This window comes from Electrophorus electricus, chromosome 21 (genome assembly GCF_013358815.1).
Source record: "Electrophorus electricus isolate fEleEle1 chromosome 21, fEleEle1.pri, whole genome shotgun sequence".
NCBI classification, from domain to species: Eukaryota; Metazoa; Chordata; class Actinopteri; order Gymnotiformes; family Gymnotidae; genus Electrophorus; species Electrophorus electricus.
In genome coordinates, this window is record NC_049555.1 from 4,866,158 (window position 1) to 4,888,393 (window position 22,236).

General features: G+C 46.5%; 1 protein-coding gene across 2 annotated transcripts; it reads left to right on the forward strand.

The window, feature by feature from the left end:
* The first annotated feature begins 18,042 nt into the window (after window positions 1-18,042).
* Window positions 18,043-22,061, forward strand: hmox2a (heme oxygenase 2a). Of its 2 annotated transcripts, XM_027015403.2 has the most exons (6): window positions 18,043-18,667; window positions 19,122-19,239; window positions 19,427-19,918; window positions 20,665-20,788; window positions 21,103-21,279; window positions 21,399-22,061. In XM_027015403.2, exons 1-5 carry the CDS (start codon window positions 18,591-18,593, stop codon window positions 21,228-21,230), a joined length of 939 nt encoding a protein of 312 aa, XP_026871204.2. In that variant the 5' UTR covers window positions 18,043-18,590; the 3' UTR covers window positions 21,231-21,279; window positions 21,399-22,061. The 2 variants fall into 2 exon arrangements, with proteins under 2 accessions (XP_026871204.2, XP_026871203.2); XM_027015402.2 differs by having other exon boundaries at window positions 21,103-22,061.
* Window positions 22,062-22,236: the final 175 nt, after the last annotated feature.

Genomic DNA, 22,236 nt, shown 5'->3' on the forward strand with positions numbered 1-22,236 from the left:
TATTGGGTTTTTTTCTCTGGCGGTGCATGACATGTAACCCTGTCCAATGTGTGTGTCTGCACACACGTGGTCCACTTGACATTACCCTGACATGTACATTTACGGCATTTAGCTGCTGCTCTTGCTGCTCCCTGCGTGAGACATAACTTCTTGCCAGTCTGTCACTGTTCTCTGTGTTCCAGAAGCAGGGCTCACACCTGCACATTTCAGGTAAATTCACCCCCACTGAAAGCAAATGCCAAAATCCTTCTTACCCTGACCCACAGCATGCCCTTTGACCCCTCCCAAACCTAGGTCACAGCACAACCAAATTCCAGCATCCCCTCACAGCATCTCACAGGGAGGTTAATGGAGAGGAGAGAATCAAAGGAAAAAAGCACTAAAGCTTCACTAGTGCAGGTTTGGTCCAAACCCGCAGTAGCAGGAAGAGGCGGGAACACATCGGAACACACAGCACAAGCACAGAAACAGCATCAGTCACTGAACACACACACAGTGTGCACACAGGAAGGTGCATCAGTCACTGAATACACACAGCACACACACACATAGAAAAGGCATCAATCACTGAACACAGCACACACACACACAAGAAGGTGCATTACTCACGGAACACACAGCACACACACAGGAAGGTGCATTACTCACAGAACACAAAAGGAAAGTCACCGAATGCTTAGCATTCCCCACTATTCCGAAGTGCGCACGCAGTCTGCAATGACACATTCACACGGAACCACCCCCCCCCCCCCCGCACGAGGAGCAGACGGAGCTTTCAGATGAGATTAAGCTAAGGATGACGAGTTGACGAGGACGACACAGGCCAGCAACCACACAGGAAGTGCTGATTCTCCCCAGCACGCCTGAGCTGTTCTGCTCTCTGGGACGAGAGTGAAATCAACCTCGAGACCTTCCCTCCTGCATGAACCCAGATATTACTCCACACACACACACACACACACACACACACACACACAAACATACACAGACACACACACACAGACACACACACAGACACATTCCACACGCTTGGTTTACAAGCTCAGCCTGAATCAGAGGGATGAATCCAGTGCCCTGGGGCACAGCTGATCAGAGTGATGCCGTCTCCGGAGACCTCAGGCTTATCCAGACTGATTCAGCGCCTTTTTTTTTCTGGACAGCTCTAAAAAGGTTAATAACACCCCTTCAGCAGTAATGGGAACCATACAGAGCTGTGAAAGCCCCTTACCGCGGCCGCGTCCCACTACCTACGCCCACGTGCTCGGAGTGCACTAAGCACTGCAGCTTCCCTATTAGCTAAGTGCACTTCCCTGTGCCCGCAATCCCTGTGAGGCGCTGGGGTGGTGGGCTGTCAGACAGCACAGACAGGGAATGTGCGGTAGTGGATCCCACCAGGGTCAAATGACACAGCAGACCCTCGTATCCTTGGTGGGTGCGGCATATCACTTCCCCGGACAGGCTGTAGGCCTCCACCACCGCTGAGTGATTCGTCTCCGCTCCCAGAGCATGCACGTTAGTGACGCTCCATAGAGAGGAACATAACACGGGCTGGCCTTGAGCACGGCCATTAAACTGAGAGCGCACGACTCCGTTAACGGAGTTGCTCCGTACGGATATGTGCGTTGTGCATTCAGGAGTTTGCACTGCCCAGTAGGATTCCTCCCACTGAGCGGATAACGTTGACAGTCAAGGCTGCCCTTTTGGGTCTTGACATTTGGAGCGATTTGGTCATTACCCTGCTTCCTGTTCAGCGTGCCACTGTCCTGTAAGATGACAGTACTGTTTTTTTTATTGTTGTTTTTTTATGTGAATCATAGCTGCAGATGGCATGGCGAGGTCACAGCTCTCAGCCACGATCACGCAACGATGTGGAACGGTCGGGGGGCTTCACGCGAGCTTGGTGCCGAGTGTCGGGGGCTCACGGGGCTGCACTGAGGCATCCTGCAAAACAGGCTTCCTTGTTCACATTTCTAAGAACTGTGCAGACTAAACAGACACGAAGAGAGAGGGAAGTGAAGGAAGGACAGACAGAAAAGAAAGAGTGCTTGAGAGGAGGGCTGGACGATTCAAACCCTGTTTTGCTTTCCCCGCGCAGGCGAGCTTTATTGATGAGATTTTAATGAGATGATTTATCTACCAACCTATGGCTGTCCTGATTTTTTTCCCCCCTGCCTTACAAAAGTCTCCTATAAACTGCAAAGGCTGTTCATTATTCTTACGACAGATGTATGATCAGTTCTTACGGATTACCATGTCAGCCAGATGCTTCAGGTCAGCACAGTGTCTGCACGTTCACGGGCTCTCCTTACTACAAATTGAGTCCAGGTCTGAGTGGTGTTAGAATCATTATTTGCAGTTACACAGAATGAGGATTCTTGCACGGTTGAGAAGAGCAGCTAAGTGAAAAGTGAAAGCGAGAGATCTGTACCGTTAGTTGTGAATGAACGTCGTCAGAACTGCACGGCCCTCTGGGCAACATCAGACCCGGCAGCTGGGAGATTCAAAAACCCCTGCAGAGATGTGTATCAGGCATCTGCAGCTTTCCTAATGTGTTCCAGTGGCTCTGGAAGCAGCTTGGATACAATAGGTTTCTGACACGTTGCATTTGCTGGGGCTCGTCAAAGCAGGCAGCTCAAATGGAAGCAGATTTCACTAGCCGGCCTTCCTGAGGTCAAACGGCACCTCCAACGCGAAGCCGCCCAATGGTGACATGGGTTCGGGATTTTGCCGCGTTCTTGGCAGGAAGCTGTTGTTATATAAAGCAATGCCTCAAACTGCCCTCTGCTCCAGAGCAGAGAGAACATGCTTATTGCGCATTAATGGGTGAAATATGGAGTGACGAGTCCACTGTGCCATGCAGAGTCCTAGACCACTGGAAATAGATGTCGCCAATCCTTTTACGGCTGCAAAAAAAAGGAGTAGCGTCTCCACGAGATGCAGGAACGGCCACAGCCTAACGACCTTCCCAACAGTTCTGCCCCTTCCATAAAGCACAGAACCGTATTTACACAGGATCTTAAACACAAGTCCAAATCGCTCCAGTGCTTTTAACAGCCATATCCGCACTCTTAAAAGCCTAAAATAATAGCTTTAACTCTGTCCTCCGTGCCAAATCTTTCAAGGCGACACTCTCGTGCACTGATTTAACAGGCCAAAATCCCACTCGACACCACTGACTGCACACAAAGGGGCTTTCACATATTACTCGGTGTCTTCGAGGCAACCTTCTCTAATCCCAGAGTCAGACTGAACGGGTGACCCCGTGAGCAGCGCGCAAACATAAACAACCTGCAGGGTTTGGCCGCTATCTTACCGTGGCAAGGGGAAGTTATTTTTGGAGTCAGTACGAGGCCGGAGCGTTCGGCGGTGTGACGATGAGATATGTGGCCTGGGGGTTTCTGGACCGAGCCAGGGCAGAAAGGGTCCCGGGACGTCAGCCACCTGGAGGAGCAAAAACAGGAAAGGATTAATCACCACTGCGTACCACTCACAAATCTATGATCATATAGTACTGTCTGGGGAGCCCATCACAGCAATATCAGCATAGCAGATTTTTTATATAAACATGCGTATACATATGCATGTGAGGGAAACGCCCCGGCGTAAACAAGACAATTCGGAACAGAGGGCAAGTCTGTGCAGACACGAGGACTGACCACGCACAGGTCAAAAGGTCATGGGACCCCAGACTGGGTAGCTTGATTAATTTTTTGGCCGAACACCCTAGGACGCTTCAACGACATGGATCGAGAAGAGGGGAAAAGCACGCACGCTAAAAAACACACACACACACACACACTCCTGCTTAGGCACGGGGCTGCATAAACACAGACCCCACAACACGCACGGTTCAGCTCAACTCCAGTCACTCAACATCCTGGCCACAGAGGAGATTTACGCCTGATTGACAGATAAAACCCAAAAAGAAAACAAACAGCCTAGAGCAATAAAACTCCATTAAGCAACAAACCGTCATAAAACTGGGTCATAAAACTAAAAGTAATGGTTGTTTATAAATTACTGCATACAAAATGTTCATAAATACAGTTTAACAAATTTATAAATAGAACATCTACATATAATTTATAGCATTTAGAGATTTATGAAGACGTTCGGGGTGGCGGGACGTTCCTGCCATGCTGGAGGGTGGCAGAGTGCCAAAGAAAAAAGAAAAATAATGCTTCTGTAACTTAGAACATCAAAACCTTTTCATTTGCTAAATGTAATTGTCTGGACTGAGTGATTTGCAGTGATTTTTGACAATTCTAATCACTTTCAGACAAATTGCAAAGTGATCCATCTTCAAGTTCATTTAAAAAGACAGAATGTGACAGAATGGAGCGACTGAAAAGACCAACACAGAAGGCTAGTTGGTCCTGTCCTCTCTGCTGCCCCTTTACTGCCCTTCTCCTGCCCTCATCTGGTGCATTAGCCTCTTTTACCCTTCTCTCCTCCTGTCCCTTCTGCCCCCACTCTGAGCCCCATGAATGGTACGGTTTTGCCCCTGTGCCCCTAACCTCCCTGATCAGATCAGACCACGCTAAAATTGGCTCTGCAAAGCTCCAGGGAGGGCCCGCTGAGACCAGTCCGTCCAGGAGCAACGCCAACCAACAATTAATCCTATGAATTTCAAAAATGACAAAGATTAACGGGGGAAAAATTGTGCCCAAGGCCGTCTCAAGGTCAAGAATTGTCAAAGTTTCCAAAGCAGCTGGCCAATGCCTCGGAGCACAAAGCCTTAAACTTCATTTCCCATCATGCAAATTTCTGTCTAGCTGAACAGTGTCTCAACGCATTCCATTGCATTCGCTGGGGTGAGAATTACTTTGGTAAGCAAAATCAGTTTCAGCCGCAGCTTGGTGGACTCACTTAGAAACATGTCACGAATGGAGAGCCTTGAACAAATATATAACTCACACTGCAGGGGTTTTCGTGGACCTCTGTGGTGCGGCATGTCTTGGAGCTGTCACTCTCCTGCTCTCACTCCCACGGGTTTTCCCGGCATAATTACATGGCCAGTCACGGAACCAAGGCTGGAAACAGCAGCGGCCGTTCGGCACCCGATGTCCGTCTGACGTGAGGGTGTACTCTTTTTTTTTTTTTTCCTCCTTGACATAGGGTTGGGGTGTTTTTGGGGCGTCTGGCCCAGCGTTCGCTAACTCTCCGGGTGACTGCCTCGACGTCCCAGTGCGGCCGACGCAGGCTCCGACCACACATGGCCCTGACTCTCTGCCAAATTAGTGTCAGAACATTCTGACATATTAGGGATTAATGGGACCTTTTGTTGGTCTTCCCCTTTAGCATTTTAAATCAGTCAGACAACTTTCCCCACCTCTCAGGACTGTTTCCTGTTTTCCCTAAACTTAACACACCTGATTCAACTTATTAAGGGATTGATAACCACGCTAAAAACACTAAATTGTGTCACGTACGGTTTTTTCAGATCTGAGACCTGGACTCACCATTGTTAAGACTGAAGAGAACGCATTATACAGAGTCAATCATGTTATCCCCTATAGCCTCACAGATGTGGCCTGGAACTATTTACAATAGAGCTGATTGCTAAACACAGTCAGTCACGTGCCAGCAGACTGCTGATCTTCCACACACTGCGGTAGCAAGAACGGGCCGTCAAAAAGCTGCCAGCATTAGTAGAGTCACAGTCGTGTGTGAACATATGGCCATATGATGTAGTGGGGCACTGCTCCAGTCTTGGGACATCTCCACAGTTCGGCATATCCCAGCTCCAACCCCTCTGATTCAGCTCCCAGGCTGTGCAGCAGGCTGGACGGGACCCGGTCCAGAGCCACGGGACAGCGGTCCGGCCTCTCCAACCCCCCTCGTTGGCAGGCGCCCCTCATCTCCCTGAGAATCGAGCCACTCTTCACCGGTCTCCGCATATAGTGGATAGGGGATAGTGTCACAGGGGAGGGCGGACCAACGGCTGGGAGAGCCGAGACGCTAACGGATGGAGCCCTCGGACTCTGGGATTCCATTTGGACGGCCCATCCTTTAAAACATGGGAAAACGAGCGCTGCGGCGTGTCTCTTGGAGGAGCGAGCCCTGCTGGGCCCCATCGATCTGGGGTACCGGGGAGCGGGGGGGGGTGGCCTGACAGGGGTCTTCTACGTGGGGGTACGGGGTAAGCGGAGACGGGATTGGGAGGGCTGAATGTCCAGACAGGTTAATGCGATAATTCCTTTAGAGAGAGAGACTGTCTATCTCTGGGGTACCGGGGGGGGGGGGTTACTACTGATAAGAAACACTAAACGCACCAAATGGACTTACCACACTGCCAGTTTTTTCAGTGTGAGTTGGTAGCCATGGAAACAGGCCAGTGGGGGAGGTAGGATGAAACTGAAGCATCACAACAGAACACTCCCTAAAGCGCCCCAAAAACCTCAAAAGTCCACACTGGGCACTAGCACTCAAAGAATGACAGCACAGTATATGAGATATGCGTCACTGCATACAGCAACTATAACAAATGATAATAATAATAGTAATAATAAATTTCTCATCACCTTTTTGCACTCTTCCCAAACACTTTAAAACCTGATCTTACTCATAAAATAGCATGTAATATTTTGTATCAACTAGGCCAGATATAATATTTCCTATTTATATGACCAGTGTTGAATGTAACAGCATCCCACTGGAAGCTTAACCTTAAACTGAACGCACATCTATATGATGATATTACAGATAAAATAAGACACAGCGTTTGACTTAGCACGCTTACATCTTGCTTGTCGTCAAGGCAATAAAAATGATATTTTCCTAGAGTAATGATGGCCGGCTCTTGGTGGGATCGTGTTTAAAGCTTTCTTGGAGTCCAGTCCTTCGAGCGGACAGCGGCGGCACGAAGCCAGGCCGCAGACAAGTGAGACGAACGACTCTTCAATAGACGCAGTTGGAGGAGAGCCGTGCTGACGTCGGAGACGGCGTGCTGCATTACATCCACAAAAGCGTGGCCCTGACTCCGGCCATCAGCAGGCCCGCAGTGCCGTCCAGATCCGACCGACTTCCTCATAGAAGTGCATTTTTGGAGAGGAGCGACCTGGGAAGAGTATACTGTCCGGACAGCAGCAGCGAACCCCCGTGTCTGTCCCTGGGTGTTAGGGCATACATGCAATGCAGGGAAAAGCTGTCTTATCCACAAAGGTCCTGCTCCTGACGCGGGACCTGCTTGAAAACTGAGAGCAAGTGAACAAACACCTGAGCTCCTGTCTCAGTGGACCAAAACCCTGCACGCAATCAGTCCTGCTGCATGCGAGATGTGTTTTCTGCACTACACTGACTCTGGCACTAAAAGTATGAGACAGTATGAGTACATCAGACAGTATGTCATAATCCCTGCCCTGTGCAAAGATTGACAATGCAGGGTTTCCAACAAAACAGCAACCGGAAGTTTAAGAGGCTAATAGAGGCTAATAGAGGCTAATAGGGGTGTATTAAAAGTCAAACCATTAGGGAAAGTCACATTTAAAGCTACTGTATACAGAATTCTGTGTTCCTGTATGGAATCACTTAAAAACTTAATTTACAGTTTCATCTCAGAGGCTTGATTCAATACTGGTACACTTATAATGGGTGCACAGCTCAGAGATGTTTAAGTGATCGAAATGACTGCATGGGAGTCACTGACTGACCTCCATTAGGAGGAGCTTCTGGAGTTGGGTTTAGAAACGGACTTTCAAAAAGGTTTAGAACCGAGTGCCATGGCAATGTGACCAGGAACCAAGCAGGGACACAGACACACCCTCACACACACTCAGAGACCAGAATGAACACACACACACACACACACACAAACAGATCAGGACACACACACAGAGACCAACAGGGGCAGTGAAATCTTACTTCAGAATTAACACACAACAGAAAACTGCGTCCTTCAGCCAAGTTTCCCATGATGGCTCTCAGCTTGCTTGTCTCCAGGAGAAACTGGGCTTTTATCGCACTGTCCCCTGCCCTCTGGAGGTACACCTGTCTCCAATAACGACAGCCAGGAGGACTCTAATAATCTGAAATCTGACGGTAGCTCTGCCCTCCAGTCATCATGCTTTCCTGGCCCACCTGCTTTCAAATTTGTAAAACTTCCGTGATGGTTCAAACGTTTATAAAACGGCTTATGACTGTAACATATGGTATGTGTGGAGTTCCCCGCATCCCACACAACAGACGCTACGTTTAATCAGAGGCTGAAAAGCCGGACCCGCGTCTGTGCTTTCTCAACTGTCCTCAACCTCTGGTCGAAGACCCACTCCGCACAGATATCCCAGTGACGGGGATGGATGAATGTATGATGTGTATGATGAATGTCTGTTTGCTCAGGAATGCAGCACGTGCGCACGCACCCACACACACCCACACAAACACACACACACACACTTCAGCCAATCTGGAGAACATCAAGGAAAATTGTAAAAGAGAAAATGGCAAGAGAGAGAACAACATTCTCTCTCTCTCTCTCACACACACACACACACACACACACACAAAAATCACACACACTCAATCCCAAAATAAATAAACAAAAAAAACGTAATAAAGCAAAGAACATCGGTAGTTAACAAGCCCACCGAGGCTGGAATAATGAGGTACGGTAAGGAGCAAGTGTTTTCTCCATGGTCTACCATTCCTTGCCATTCCGTACAACACGAAGCGCTCCGGCCCCCTGGCGGGACCTTCTCCAGGCCCAAAGCTTCATTATGGGCCCATATGGTTCCCATACAGGACCAAAACTCTCAGGGCCAGCCACAAGGGCTCCTTTGTGTGGTCCCGCTCTGCAGAGGATCAGATTTAAGACATGGGATTATACAAACAAGGCAGGAGACACTTGATACGGTTACAGTGATGCAGTTAATCCTAATTTGCAAATTCATGCTTGAACCTCAGGTGCAGTGGAGGGCCCGCGGTGGAAAGGCCGTAGATGCTGCAGCAGGGTGAAAGGAGACCGCCTGTCGCGCTCGTTTGCTCGGAGTGGATGAGTAAAGAGACTTTGATTCATCCCTGGAACCACGGGCGGTCTAGCAGAGGGCTTATTTATTCTGCGCCCTGACCAGAGCGTGCAGCGGGGAGGCGTTTGCCAGGACAGATCCAGGCTGTGTGAGAGGAGGAATCATGCCTCATCGGAATCTAGTCATCGGAAACAGAGCAATAGAAACTGAACGGTAATGACGGGGGTAGAGAGTGACCGAAACAAAGCTTGTGACAAGATAAAGCAAACTAATAGGACAGGTGTAGCTAATAACTGTTGGGTGTAGGTGTGAAGGAGACGCTTATAGAAGATTCTGCTAAGCATATTTCGAACAGTTCGCCTCTACGTCCTCTGTGTTAACTGGTGTTAACGGTCGGTGTTGCTAACGACAACTGCAATTCTTGCCTTTCTTGTTTCCATGATCAAGGCAGTAGGAAGATCAGTGGTTACTACTGATTTAGTCTGCATAATCTCTGATCCAAGCCGCTTCACGCCACTCGGCTCTACGGGTGGGAATTCCACTAAACCAGGCGGCTGTCATCATCGCCGCCGCCCTCTGCCCTCCAGCGTGGGGGCCAACGTGTGCGCTGGGTGGAAACTGGCGTGCAGGAGGCGTGTGGGAGCAAGCGGCAGGTGTGAGGGACAATAAACCAGGGCGTGTGGGGTGGATCACAGTGGCCTGGGGACCCAGTATACAGATAAGCCATTAAAGGCGTCGGGGCCCTGTGCCCTACGGCCCTGTCCGCTCTCTGCAGCTGAGCAAATATGCTCGGAGTAGGAAACCAGGGGTCAAAAGGCAGAAAGCGGGGGACAGGGGAGGGGTGGGGGGGGTCAAGGGAGAGACAGAAGGTGGAGGCAAGTGTAAAACAAGCCAGATGGAGCGGGTGGGTTCTGTTAGAAACAAACACACTGTACACCGACAAGAAGACATCTAGCAGGACACAGAGGGGCTTAATCAGGGACTCGTCATCATTAGAGCCACCAGCAGAGTGCTCATCAAGCCATCCAATCAGAGTGGGAGAGGTACGCCGTTTCAGCGCGAGCTATTCCGAGGTGTACGCGGGCTGTGTTTTGGTTCCTGGCTGGGTTTTTGCGAGTGGATGAAAACCAGGCTATCGAGACCCCCCCCCCCAAACAGCACACATAACAGGGATGGTGAAATAACAAGCCGACGTTTGACCGAATGCTTCTTATAGATGGCACACGGAGAAAGAATATCATACATGTTTAAAACTGGAACGGAAAGGATAAACAGCTTGATGTTGACACAGTAGTCATATATTCAACACATCAGCGGTGGGAACGTTAAACCAATTTGCCAAAAATACAGAAGGGCTTTAAAGAGCCATCCTGAGGGTGAGTGATTAGTGAGCTAGAATAATACACATTATTAATGTACATTACATACCAAATATTACAACACATTATTACCCACTATGCAGTGAGAAATATAACCCAATACATAGTAATTAGTGTAATTAGTGTGAGTACTGAAATCTGTAGTGAGTCATGCAATACCTAATAAACAGTAGCAGAGCTAGTATACAGAGGTACATACTACACAGATACCTAAAATACAGTATACTACAAAGAGCAAGGATACAGTAGTACATACTACAGAGACCTAGTACACAGCAGTACATTCTAGATAAAGAGCTAGTACACAGTAGTGCATTCTAGATAAAGAGCTAGTACACTATAGTACATTCTAGATAAAGAGCTAGTACACGATAGAACATTCTAGATAAAGAGCTAGTACACAGTAGTACATTCTAGATAAAGAGCTAGTACACAGTAGTACAGTAGTAAATGCTGTGTTTGTAAGGTGAGGTGTTTACCTGTGCTAGTGTTCATCAGTAAAGTGCTGCCCCTGAAGCTTTGTTTTGGGAAAACACATAATGAGCCACACAGTTTGCACAATAAGTTACACAGAGTGTATATACGTGTTGATGGTGTGGCATATTATGTGTGTACTGAGGGTATGAGTGAGTGAGGACTCTCTGAAAGTGTCTGCACGCTGTACTGTGGGTGGGTGTGGGTATGTGTATGCACACTGTAGTGTGGGTTTGGGGGTGTGTGTGCGTAGTGTGCTATAGTGTGGGTTTGGGTATATGTACACTTAATGGAACCAGGGCAGACTGGCGAGTGACCGTATCGCTACGGACACGTTGGTGACAGCAGAAGTGTGATAACAGCAGACAGGAACACACACTAAATGTAACGTGAGCATACCACGAACACACACACACACGCACGCACGCATCCTCTCTCTGCAACTCACACCACACACACACACACACATTCACTCTTCTTCAGAAAGCAACTGTGACAATGTCATATACGCACATGCAGACATGTACTACTGCTGACTCTCCCCATCTGTTATGGGAAAAAAAAAACATTTTATTACATTATTATTACATTACATGCAACTGCTGAAAGCCAGCATTTTCAGATCAGTATAACCTTCACACTGCCTTCAGATCAGTGTAACCCCTCATGTTGTTCATTACATATACATGTTCATTAACTGAAGGTGATGTTGACAAATTAGTAAACTTGTGGCTCATCCGTCTCAGTCACTTAGATATGTGTGAGTGTGAGCGAGCGAGAGAGGGACAAAAGAGTAATATGACTGGGGTGTACGCCTTTTATTTTAGTGTGTTCCTCCCACACATTCCTGACCTATAAGCACATGGCACTTTCAAACACTCTTGTGTTTCAGGAACCTCTTTACCTTACACACTCATCCCTTCTCACAGTCCTACCCTGTGTCTACAACACAATAGGCTGGGTCAAGAATATACACATAACCAAAACAACCTGCAAGAGTGCAGAGTAAACAAAAAACTAGCCCTGGGTAACTGGGTATTGTATGGTACAGTATAGGAATTCTCAGGGGACAAACCTTCACAAACAAGCGCACACACACACAGGACTACTGCAATGATAGTGTACAGATACTGGACCTGAGAGAGAGAGAGAGAGAGAGAGAGAGAGAGAGAGAATGTGTGTGTGCGTGCACACAGGGGAGTTCAGCAGCTTGGGCTTGGCTCCATTGTGTCCCTGCGTTGTTGACCGCTGCTCAGTGGGAGATGGACTGAGGGAAACCCCCCAACACTGTCTGACTGAGACCGGCTGTCTACTCCAGCTTCCCAACAAAGCGCCACTAATCACACAAATCACCTGCCAGAACAACTGAGGACCAGAGAGACAGGGAGGGAGGGAGAGAGAGAGAGAGAGAGAGACAGGGAGACAGACAGTGTGAGAGAGAACTGGGAATGGGGAAAGAGTTAATGCCAAGAACAGGTAACAGGTTGGTCACTCCTTCACCATCCACGAGTATTGTGTGTGGGTGTATTATAACTGAACCCCTACTCAGACAGAGGTGAGAGAGCTAAAGCCATTCTCGTACTCAGAGTTCATTCCATCACCGATGTGGGTGGAGTTCTGTGGCCTGCCTGCTTTTGTACAGGTACTCCACTACGGATGTGTGGAATTCAAACCACTACACACAGCCCACTCCACTATGGATGTGTGGAATTCTCACTGCTACACACAGTCCACAGAGCAATAAAGCACATTTAACAGCAACACCACAGTCCTCCATGGTAATGCACAACACCACAGTACTACAAACATACTACACCACGCTACTGCCTGAACAAGGCAGCCTAGCATTAGTTCTACTCTTCTACTCTGAAGGATGTGTATGTACCAGCGTTTACATTATTCTCACTCATCAGTTGCATCTTTTTTTATGGCTTATTTTTGGCACTCCATATTTAATCTCTAACAGCTGTGTTGTCAAGGACAGCAGGAGGGGCAGCACCCCCCCCCCCAAAAAAAACCCCAAAAAGTCTGTACGATTTAGAATTGACCAACTGAGGAGCGATTTACCAGGTCTTTCTGTTCCTTGTTCTCCTACCACTTGTTCAAGACTTGAATCTCAACACAAATGTTTATAATTTTGTTTAAAAACGCATAAGTACACTGCACAGTTCAGGGGAAAAAAAAAAAACACTGTCCAACATTAGAGTCTCCCTACTGTAGTCTTCATACTGTTGCTCATGACAGCAAGAGAAATCAGAATATAGATCACAATGTCTGTAGTTGCTATTTTTAACAATAGAATGTTTTATTATATATGACTCAATGCCTTAATGAAAGTACCCAGCGTGTGCTGTCAAGCATATATGCAGCACAGTTGATTGACCATATAAGGGCAAATTAAGAACTTCGAATTATATATAAACAGGTCCCAATATGGCAAATTTTAGTTCACAAGAAGTTAAATTTTCCTTCATGAAAAAATAAGGACATCTATAAGCTCATTTGCAAGTTCTCAGATTCTTGACAAATCTCCCAGGAGAAAGATATCAAGCTAGATGTTCCTGATGAAAGTTTGGAAAGGAGACTATTTGGATACAGGGGGAAAAAAAAGATGAGAAGATTTTGACATGTAAAGCAATAGTCAAAGCTGGAGCCAAAGCAGCACACTGTATTCAGCTATGAGGCGTCACGCTACAGCTAACAGGTCAGCACACAGAACAAAGAGACAAGAGATAACTGTCCCAGTGATTTATTTTCATACAAAACTCAAATCTTCCACTTGTTTCACACTCTTCTCGCCCGTATATGTGTGGGATTTTACACTCTGAGATAAAATGATCTGGGACTGGGTTAGCCAGAAAGCAACGCCCACAGATACCAACCCAACCCTGCCAACACGGGGTGTTGTCAGCGTTCAGCTTCTTTCATTTACTACTGTTTCAACTGAGTCACTAGATTTTTCTAAAAAGGCATTTTTGACATTTGAGGCTTTTCTACTCCATGGCTAACGTAAAGATTACACTTTTTAATTGGTGTAATTTAGTAATCTAGATCCAAATAAATGCCATCTGCATTCAAACTTTACACTTTCAGTCCAGACCTATAGAGCCAAGTGTGGATAGGTGGGGGCAACTCTCATCCTGGAGGGCTGGACCTCAACACAGGTCGTGGATTCACCTGCTCCAACACATGCACTTAGCTAAATCAGGTATTCCATCAGGTGCATTGGAGCAGGGTGTTAGCAAAAATACCCATCATCCTCTGTGGACCTGGCTGTCCTCTCGCAGGGCCCTGGGGCACGCGTCTCAGAATAGGTGACAGAGTCTAGATGCTGATACGCACACAGTTTCTTTTCTTCACACATCGGCACATATAGGTAAATAAGCAGAGCTATTTAGATACAGAGCATATTCTCAAGACAGTTCCTTTCTCCAGAAAGAACATTTGTCTATCATTAAAACAAAACAGCATATTCAAAGAGCAAGCAGTATTGGTACACCATATAAAAACAGTAATATTAGATCATATGTAATGGAAAATTACAGCAAAACATAAAAAAGTAACTCTTATGCACACATGTTCCATCACTGAATTTTTCCATCACTTCATTGGAGAAACTGATTTTAATTTGCTTGCAGTGCCTCATATCCATGTTAAAATAAAATGTGTCAAAAGGACAGATTTATACAGAAAATAATTATCTTTGTAGGTAATTCTAACACAAAGGAATCAGTGAACTGCTGCCTGGACTTCAGTCATCCATGACTGGAGTTGGACACATCTGCTCCACATAAAAATATGCTGATATAAATATTTGTCGGTATAGCATGTCAGAATTAAACAAACAGCTCGAGTGTTGTAAGAGTGTTTGAAGGCACCCCCCCACCCCACCCCATGACTGTGTTTTGACAGATCAGAGAACACAGAAACCACACAACACAAATCAAATTGCACATTCCATCACTGCACAGATGTTCTGTTTATTCCTGATGAGAGGTAGCATCACCTTTCCCACTCAACTCGGCACAACTTGATCCTCCCCGGAGAAGGGTCCACCGGACCACGAAGCACCTCGGATTTTCTGCCGTGCCGAGGGTCCTGTAGCTCACTCTGAATGACACACTGGATCTGATGTCACAGGCAACTGAACAAACACTGGGCTCAGAATCTCACATCAAGCACTTAGAGGCGCTTGTGCCCATTCTGCTTCTCACGAAACACCAGTCAGTCTGTGTGTTCTGTTGGGTTCCATCCCCCACTGCACCTGAGCCAGGTAATAAGATGCAACAGAATTTGGCTTGGAGTGGCAACATCTGCTACATAGAAAACCATTTACACTGGTACTTTAACCCTGGTGGGGGGGGGGGGGGGGGGGGGGGGTCTTTTTTTGTTCCAAACTATAACTTTCAGGACATATGCAACTATCAGAAGAAAACATTTAGAGCCATTTTCACACGGTTCTGCTGGACAATTTCAGTAAATGGGCCAAGAAAACGATCCAACTGTTTGTCGATATTACATGAACTGGCGCCTGACTGGCCATTGTAGAAGCCAACCTACTGGGACATTTCTACAGTCTTACAGGCACCAGCCAGTCCGGTATTAGACTATTGTTCTTAGCACCAGTGGTGCAGGAGTTGGGTGGGGGGCGCTTTCCCGCGTTCCATTCATAGTCTCCCACCTGCGCAATGGTAATGATGTAGTGTCGCAGCGCGAGCGGGAATGCCAAACTGCAATCACACAGCGCGCTCCCCCTAATGCAAACGCGTTCCTCTCTTTGTTATCCGAATGACACCGCGAAAACCGCGGTGTTTCCTCAGCGCCACGCTAGTCATGTTTCCAATTACAGAGCGCCGAGGGAGTGTGCGATTTGCCCCCAGTGCCACTTCCCCTGACCTCTGGGATGAGAGGCCTTACTGGTGAGTGTCTCGCGGACAGCCGCAGCAGGGGCGCTGAAGGGATGCCGCATCGTAACGGAGTCAGACTGCACAGCTCAGAGGCCACTGGATTGGGAGGTCCTGTTTTCAGCACATAGCTCGTTATCCTCACACACCCTGTTTCGAGAATTTGTCTCGTCTCCCTGCATTTTCACTGTAGCTGTACCGATACTATTTAAGCGGTATTCGGTATTGTGCATGGGAAATAAGACTGCCATCGGCTAGTGTCACCCTGTTTGGGGATGGAAAAAATAATGGCGCTCACAGGAGTTGGCAAAAGTAAGAAACATTAAATCCAAACGTTCTTGCGGGCATTTTAGCAATAGTTTCAGCCTCTTAAACACAGCTCCACGAAGTCAGATTGTAGGCAGTTTAACGTGCGAGAGCGTGCATGTTTCCAACTTGTATTTATAAAGTGTGATTAAATCAAGACTGGTCTCTGCCTTTTCTGCCTGCTTGACTCTGGCTGTGCTTAACTGTGTTTGCATAGGTCTTGGGCTATACGTGTTGCCACCGTGCATTAAAAACAAGGTGGAGAGTTGACTCGGTTACGGCCTAAGCGCTGCACCGGCTCAGAATGATGCATCACTGATCCCTCTCTCTATGGATTATTTTCGCTAAATTGTTTGTTCCAGAAAACAAGGGAAATCCTTAGAGACGGGAAGGTTTTTCCCTTCCATATAAAACAAGACAAACGTGTTGTGCCGAAAATAACTACAGAACAAACAATGCGAGGGTCAAAATATCTAAATGACGAATCCGAGCCTCGAGCAACCCGGCGCAGGGTAACAATCGATGGTGGCGACGACACCCGCTTGGTAGGGGAAGACCCGAGACCTCGGGAAATAAGATCATGCGTTGGCACACGCGGCCTCCGCTAATGAGCTCACCCCCCACCCCCAGGAAAAATGCCCCCGGTTTGTTCATACCACAGCCTGACACAGCTCGCGGACTAATCGCCCTGGAGTCCGAGAGATGGGGAAACGCATAAACACGGGAAATTGTATTGAATATGAAACAGCGCGACAGTGGAGTCAAGGTCAATGTAATATTGTTGATGAAAGGAAGCCCGTCCTCGCTACACGCTTCGAGCTGGGCGGCCCTCAGGCAGCGCACGAAAAACAAGTAAGAGTGGACTTCCTATAGCACGCGGGTACTTGAAGACTTAAAAGGACTATAAAACTGCCAGAAGGCCATTCAATACTCGGACGTTTTAAACTGGGAAATCAATGTTCCAGCTTTGTTCCTTTGTTAGAGGTGAAACGCATGTCTGGTGGCCTGATCACGAAGATGCAGGCGCACGTAGGCCACAGGTTGCACATTCCTAGATACGCAGGCGCGCCCATGTTTTCACAAAAACAATGATATTTTGCAAACGTAGCAGTGCGTTTTCCAATATGGCCTAGTTTGCACAAATGATGCAAAGGGACATCAAGACAGTTTTTGGCATGGTCACTTAGGCCTATAAGACTTAGTTTAGGGTATATAATAAGTCACGGCATCTTATAGGACCAGGTTAGTTTATTTTGCTTAGTATATCCATCCCCATAGAATGTCCATTCGAGACAAATAAAGGAGTTTTCAGAGTCTCAGACATACATACAGAGATCACGCTTACCGGAGTCCTTGTATCCCGAAACGCCGTGGTACCGTAGCATCGCTCAAAAACCGAAAACTACAAGTCATCACCTAAGTATTTACTGACATCAAGTGGTAAAAATTGACAACTACAATTTAAAGTGTGACCTATACAAACCTGAGTAGCAGCCCATTATTTAATAGAGGAAGATGTGATTAATGTTGATATCTTAAATAACAATACATGTGAACAGTAAATAAATAACGAAAAATGACACCTTGAAATTAAAGTTAACTAAAATATATATATTTGATGTTTAACTTTCCTAACATTTTTCACACGTTATCAAGAGGGAAAGAAAAAAAAAATTAAAACAGCAAAAATAGTCCTTTAACAGTTCAGTAGCACAGAAGACTACTTCCGTCAAGCTTAAAGATTTAATATACATGGCAATAGCAGTCATAGAAGTTCCGGACATTTTCTTACATTTTCCCTTAAGCAATACCAGAAAATGTCGCATCTGTGGACTGCGAGCGTTTGTAAACGGTCCCTTTTAAGACCCGAACGTCAAAAGCTTATTACCTGGTAGTGTAATAAGGCTTGGTGAGGTTTTCATCTAAATATACCAGACGAGGTCTGCAGCGTGCAGACACGTTCGTCCTATCTTTAGCGGTCAGACAGCACGTGACGGGCTTTGGCTGTTGCAGTGCCGTTCAGCTCTAACTTCAGCCGCGCTCGCGCGTCACCGCGAGGACTCAAAACTATTACCAGAACAAGGTAGTTTACTTTACACCAAGCATAGTTTTAAATCAATAGTTGTTAAAGTGATTGTTTCCTAGCAATAATTTGTTTTACAGTTACACTACAATATTTAAGCGATTTTGCATAAATGTTTATTTATTTATTTACTTTAAATTTGTTTATGGTGGCACTTTGAAGACTGTAACAACTGAGTGTTATAGCACCGACTCTGGAACCACATTCTGCAGGAAACCGGGCGCGCAACCCCGCGCACAGGAACCGAGGACATATGTTGTCAGGCCCACGCTATTGTAGTAACACTTCAGTGTTCGTCCAGACAGAGTAGGAAGCCCGAGGTTACCTGTAAACAGTGAACTCAGCGGTCGCTGTTTTCTCACTTCCTGCTTTTTTCATTCCGCGCTTTTGTGAGTGCTGAGGTGACTCAGCAGGCCTGCATTCCGCGCGCACTGCTCACTGCCGCACGAGCGTGAGCACGTGAGCACGGGTTTTAAACAGAATGGCCGCAGCAGATGTGACGCTGGCGCAGAGCGCTGGCTTTGACAATGAAGACGACGACGATGAAGAAATTCTCAGGTAGACCATTTTAGTGCTGCCCCCACCCCGCCCAACGCTTAAAAAGCTACTATGAGATGTTTGCAGAGGACCCCAATTCAAGATAACGTTTTTCTCTTTTTCTTCCTCTAAATCTGTTACCATTATTTCACATTATTTAGAATGTGTAATAGTTTTGTGTCTGTGTGTTTGGATATATTCTATTACTCTCAATTTCTGTAATAAAGTGGGAAATAGAATAGTTTCTTCCCCTATATGTAATAAAGACAGACCATAAGTATAGTCTCAAGAAGTACATGGAAACTTCTTTTTTGTTGATAATTTCCCTTAAATTATGTGGAATTTCATGGACATTTTTTTTCTTTCAAATAAAGTAACTTTTTGTGTGTTCGCAATCCGCGTGGGTGAATCTGCATAATCTGCATGTTCGGCTGGGTGAAACGTTCTACCCAGCTCCCACCTGTCTGCCTTTCAGCCCTGACGACCTGTCCGAGTATCTAACTGCAGGGACTAAGGAGGCCCATGACCGAGCTGAAAACTCTCCTTTCGCCAAGGACTTCCTTAGAGGCAGGATAAAGAGAGAGCTTTTTAAGGTCTGTGTACAGAATACTGTTAACACCTCGATGTGATGGTTAGGTGTATAGGAATTAACTTGTACATAAATTCTGGACTGCAGTGTGTTTATATTTGCCATTGTCATAATCATCGATCGATTAAAAATGAGTATAAACTTTGACGCTAAATGTTGATTAAATGTGGCTTATCTTTCCTTCCCTGCAGCTCGGCACAGCTGCTCTCTACTATGTGTACTCTGCCCTTGAGCAGGAGATCGAGAGGCACAAAGACCACCCCATGTTTGCCGCTGTGTATTTCCCCTCTGAGCTGCACAGACGGGAAGCTCTGGCCGAGGATCTGGAGTACCTGTACGGGCCAGGCTGGAGGGAGCGGGTCAGCTGTTTGGCGGCAGCCAAGCCCTACGTGGAGCGCATCCGCTGGGTGGGGCGTCATGATCCAGGCCTGCTGGTGGCCCACGCCTGGACCCGCTACATGGGGGACCTCTCCGGCGGCCAGGTGCTGAAGAGGGTAGCGCAGCGGGCGCTGAAACTGCCGGCGAGCGGCGAGGGGGTCCGGTTCTATCACTTCGAGGGCATCCATAGCCCCACGGCCTTTAAGAGGCTTTACCGCAGCCGGCTGAACGAGCTGGAGGTGGACGTGAGGATGAAGGAGAGGCTGGTGGCCGAGGCCAACCTGGCTTTCCGATTCAACCTGGAGGTGAGGAGGTCAGGTTCAGTACTGCAGTCAGGCCCGTTTCATAGCTCGTGTCCTGAAGGAGCACAGGGCTACATGTTGGTGGTTTTCTTCATTAGTGCACCTCGTTTAAATCGAATCATGGCTGATTGATGTGGAAAACACTGTTGTGCACCTGGCCGTGGGCAGGAGAACATTGATGTAAGCCCATGCTACAGTTTAAAGTGCCTCCCTTACATTGGTCATTATGCAGGAATAACAGACCCCATTTCAACTGCAGTCAGTGTTAATTTATTTTGGTCCTGCCATTGTTGTGTCAGTAGTTTTCCATAAAGTTGAGGTCCAAATGGAAGAGAACTGGGAATTCATATCGGTTACATCGTTATAACTGACCGTGGTCTGCTCCAGCTCAGATTTTGTCTGCTTCCCAGCCTCCACTTTAAACTAACGCCAGGCTTGCTAATTTGCTAACTAGTTGAGTCAGATATGTGTGAGATGGAGAAACAAATGTTCTGTGCAGTGGTTATCCAGTACCAGTAATGGAAAATGCTTGAAAAATGTCTGTAAGATGTGATTAATGTTGAAATCTTAAATAACAATACATGTGAACAGTAAATAAATAACGAAAAATGACACCTTGAAATTAAAGTAGACATCTCTGGGGCCAAGAAACACTGTGGTATACAGTTACATAACACCATTTATTCACAAAGACAGTGGAGTTTATTTTGACAGGAAAGATTTGTGTGTTTCCTCACTCTCTTATCCAGGTGTTTGAGGAGCTGCAGGAGACTGGGAAAGGTATTAAGGAAGAGGTGCAGGACAGCGGTGTACCTGCCCACGGAGACATGGGAGGAGACATTAGTAAATGCCCCTACTATGCTGCCCAGATGGGTGAGAGGACAGGACAGCTTTTGTAGCAGTTTCTGTCTGTAGGAAGTGCATTATCAATTAATGCTAATGTTACTGATAATCAGTTAACCTCGATGGAGTTAATTTAGCATTATGTGAACAAGGCCATGACAGTTGTTTCCAAATTACTTCTTTATGTTCATTAATCATCTTGTCTACATCTCAGTGCAAGAGTGTGATCATTTTTTGTTGTTGCAGGACAGACTACAGTCATGTTATTGCTGAATATATGATTGAATATTAGCTGTTGTTGGTGTTTGGTTCTGTAACAAACCATTCTCTCCCTGCATGTCCAGCGGTGAGGGGGAAAACAGCTCGTGTGCGTCAGCTGGCCAGGATGCTGCTCACACATGCAACAGCCCAGGTGCTCCTGGTGACATGGGTCGCTGCAGTTGCTGGATTGGCTGCTTGGTATATCATGTGATTAAACATGGGATGCCATAGACCAATGAGAAATGGGGAAGGACTTAAAAGTAAGTGATAACCTCAGCTGTTCCACAGATTTGACCTCTAAGCTTTTATCCATACTATTGTTTATATTCACTTTGACAAATGTACTGAAGTGGTGTGATTTTTAAAATTTTTTAAATAGACGCAAGTGAACGGTGAGAAAGACGGTCAGAGGAAGAGATCCCCTAGTGACGTTAGTCCAAAACACCCTTTAACGCTGATCAGACCAGCTGTTACATCTTAAAATGATTACCTGTAGATTTGAGTAAGGGCGACTGCTTCTTCGATCTAGAATTCCACCACATGCTTGGATAGAGAAAAGTATAGCACAACACATTTCACTCCTGTTCCTGTTGTAATAAAACTGTTGTCTGCTGTACTAACTGGGTGTAGGTTTCCCGGAATATATCTGCTGACTGTGCTGAGTGTGCAGGTCCAAGGCAGTAATGGTTTAAGGAAATCCACAGTTCCCCTCATAACTGATGTACTGAGACGATGCTTTACAGAAGTTCCTTGCTATGAAGTGGATATGGTTTAATTAACACATTAAACACCAGTCTGCCAGGAAAGGTGTAGTGGTATTAGAGTCTGAATATGCTTACTATGAAGTTATGTGAACTTTCCTACTACCACTGAAAGTAAACGTTAATTGGGAGTGGTGATCTTTAAGGGCTAAGATGTGATATTTTTATGACTGAAGTTCTTTTTTTTTGGTACAGAAATACAACTTGTTTATGCCTGTGGCATGTTCTGCATTTTGCTGAGGCTGTTAATCAGGCAGGGTAATAAAACATTTAACAATGAAGTTCTGTTTCATTTGTACATCATGTGCACTATCAAAGCCTCTTGTTTGCCCCAAAGCATGAATTAAGTATTTAAAATGGATTCTGGGGATTATTGGAGAGGGTCAGTAATCAAGGTTCTCTAAACTGGTTTTAGGAAATCGGCAGACTGTGTTCAAGCTAGGAAAAAAAAGCCCT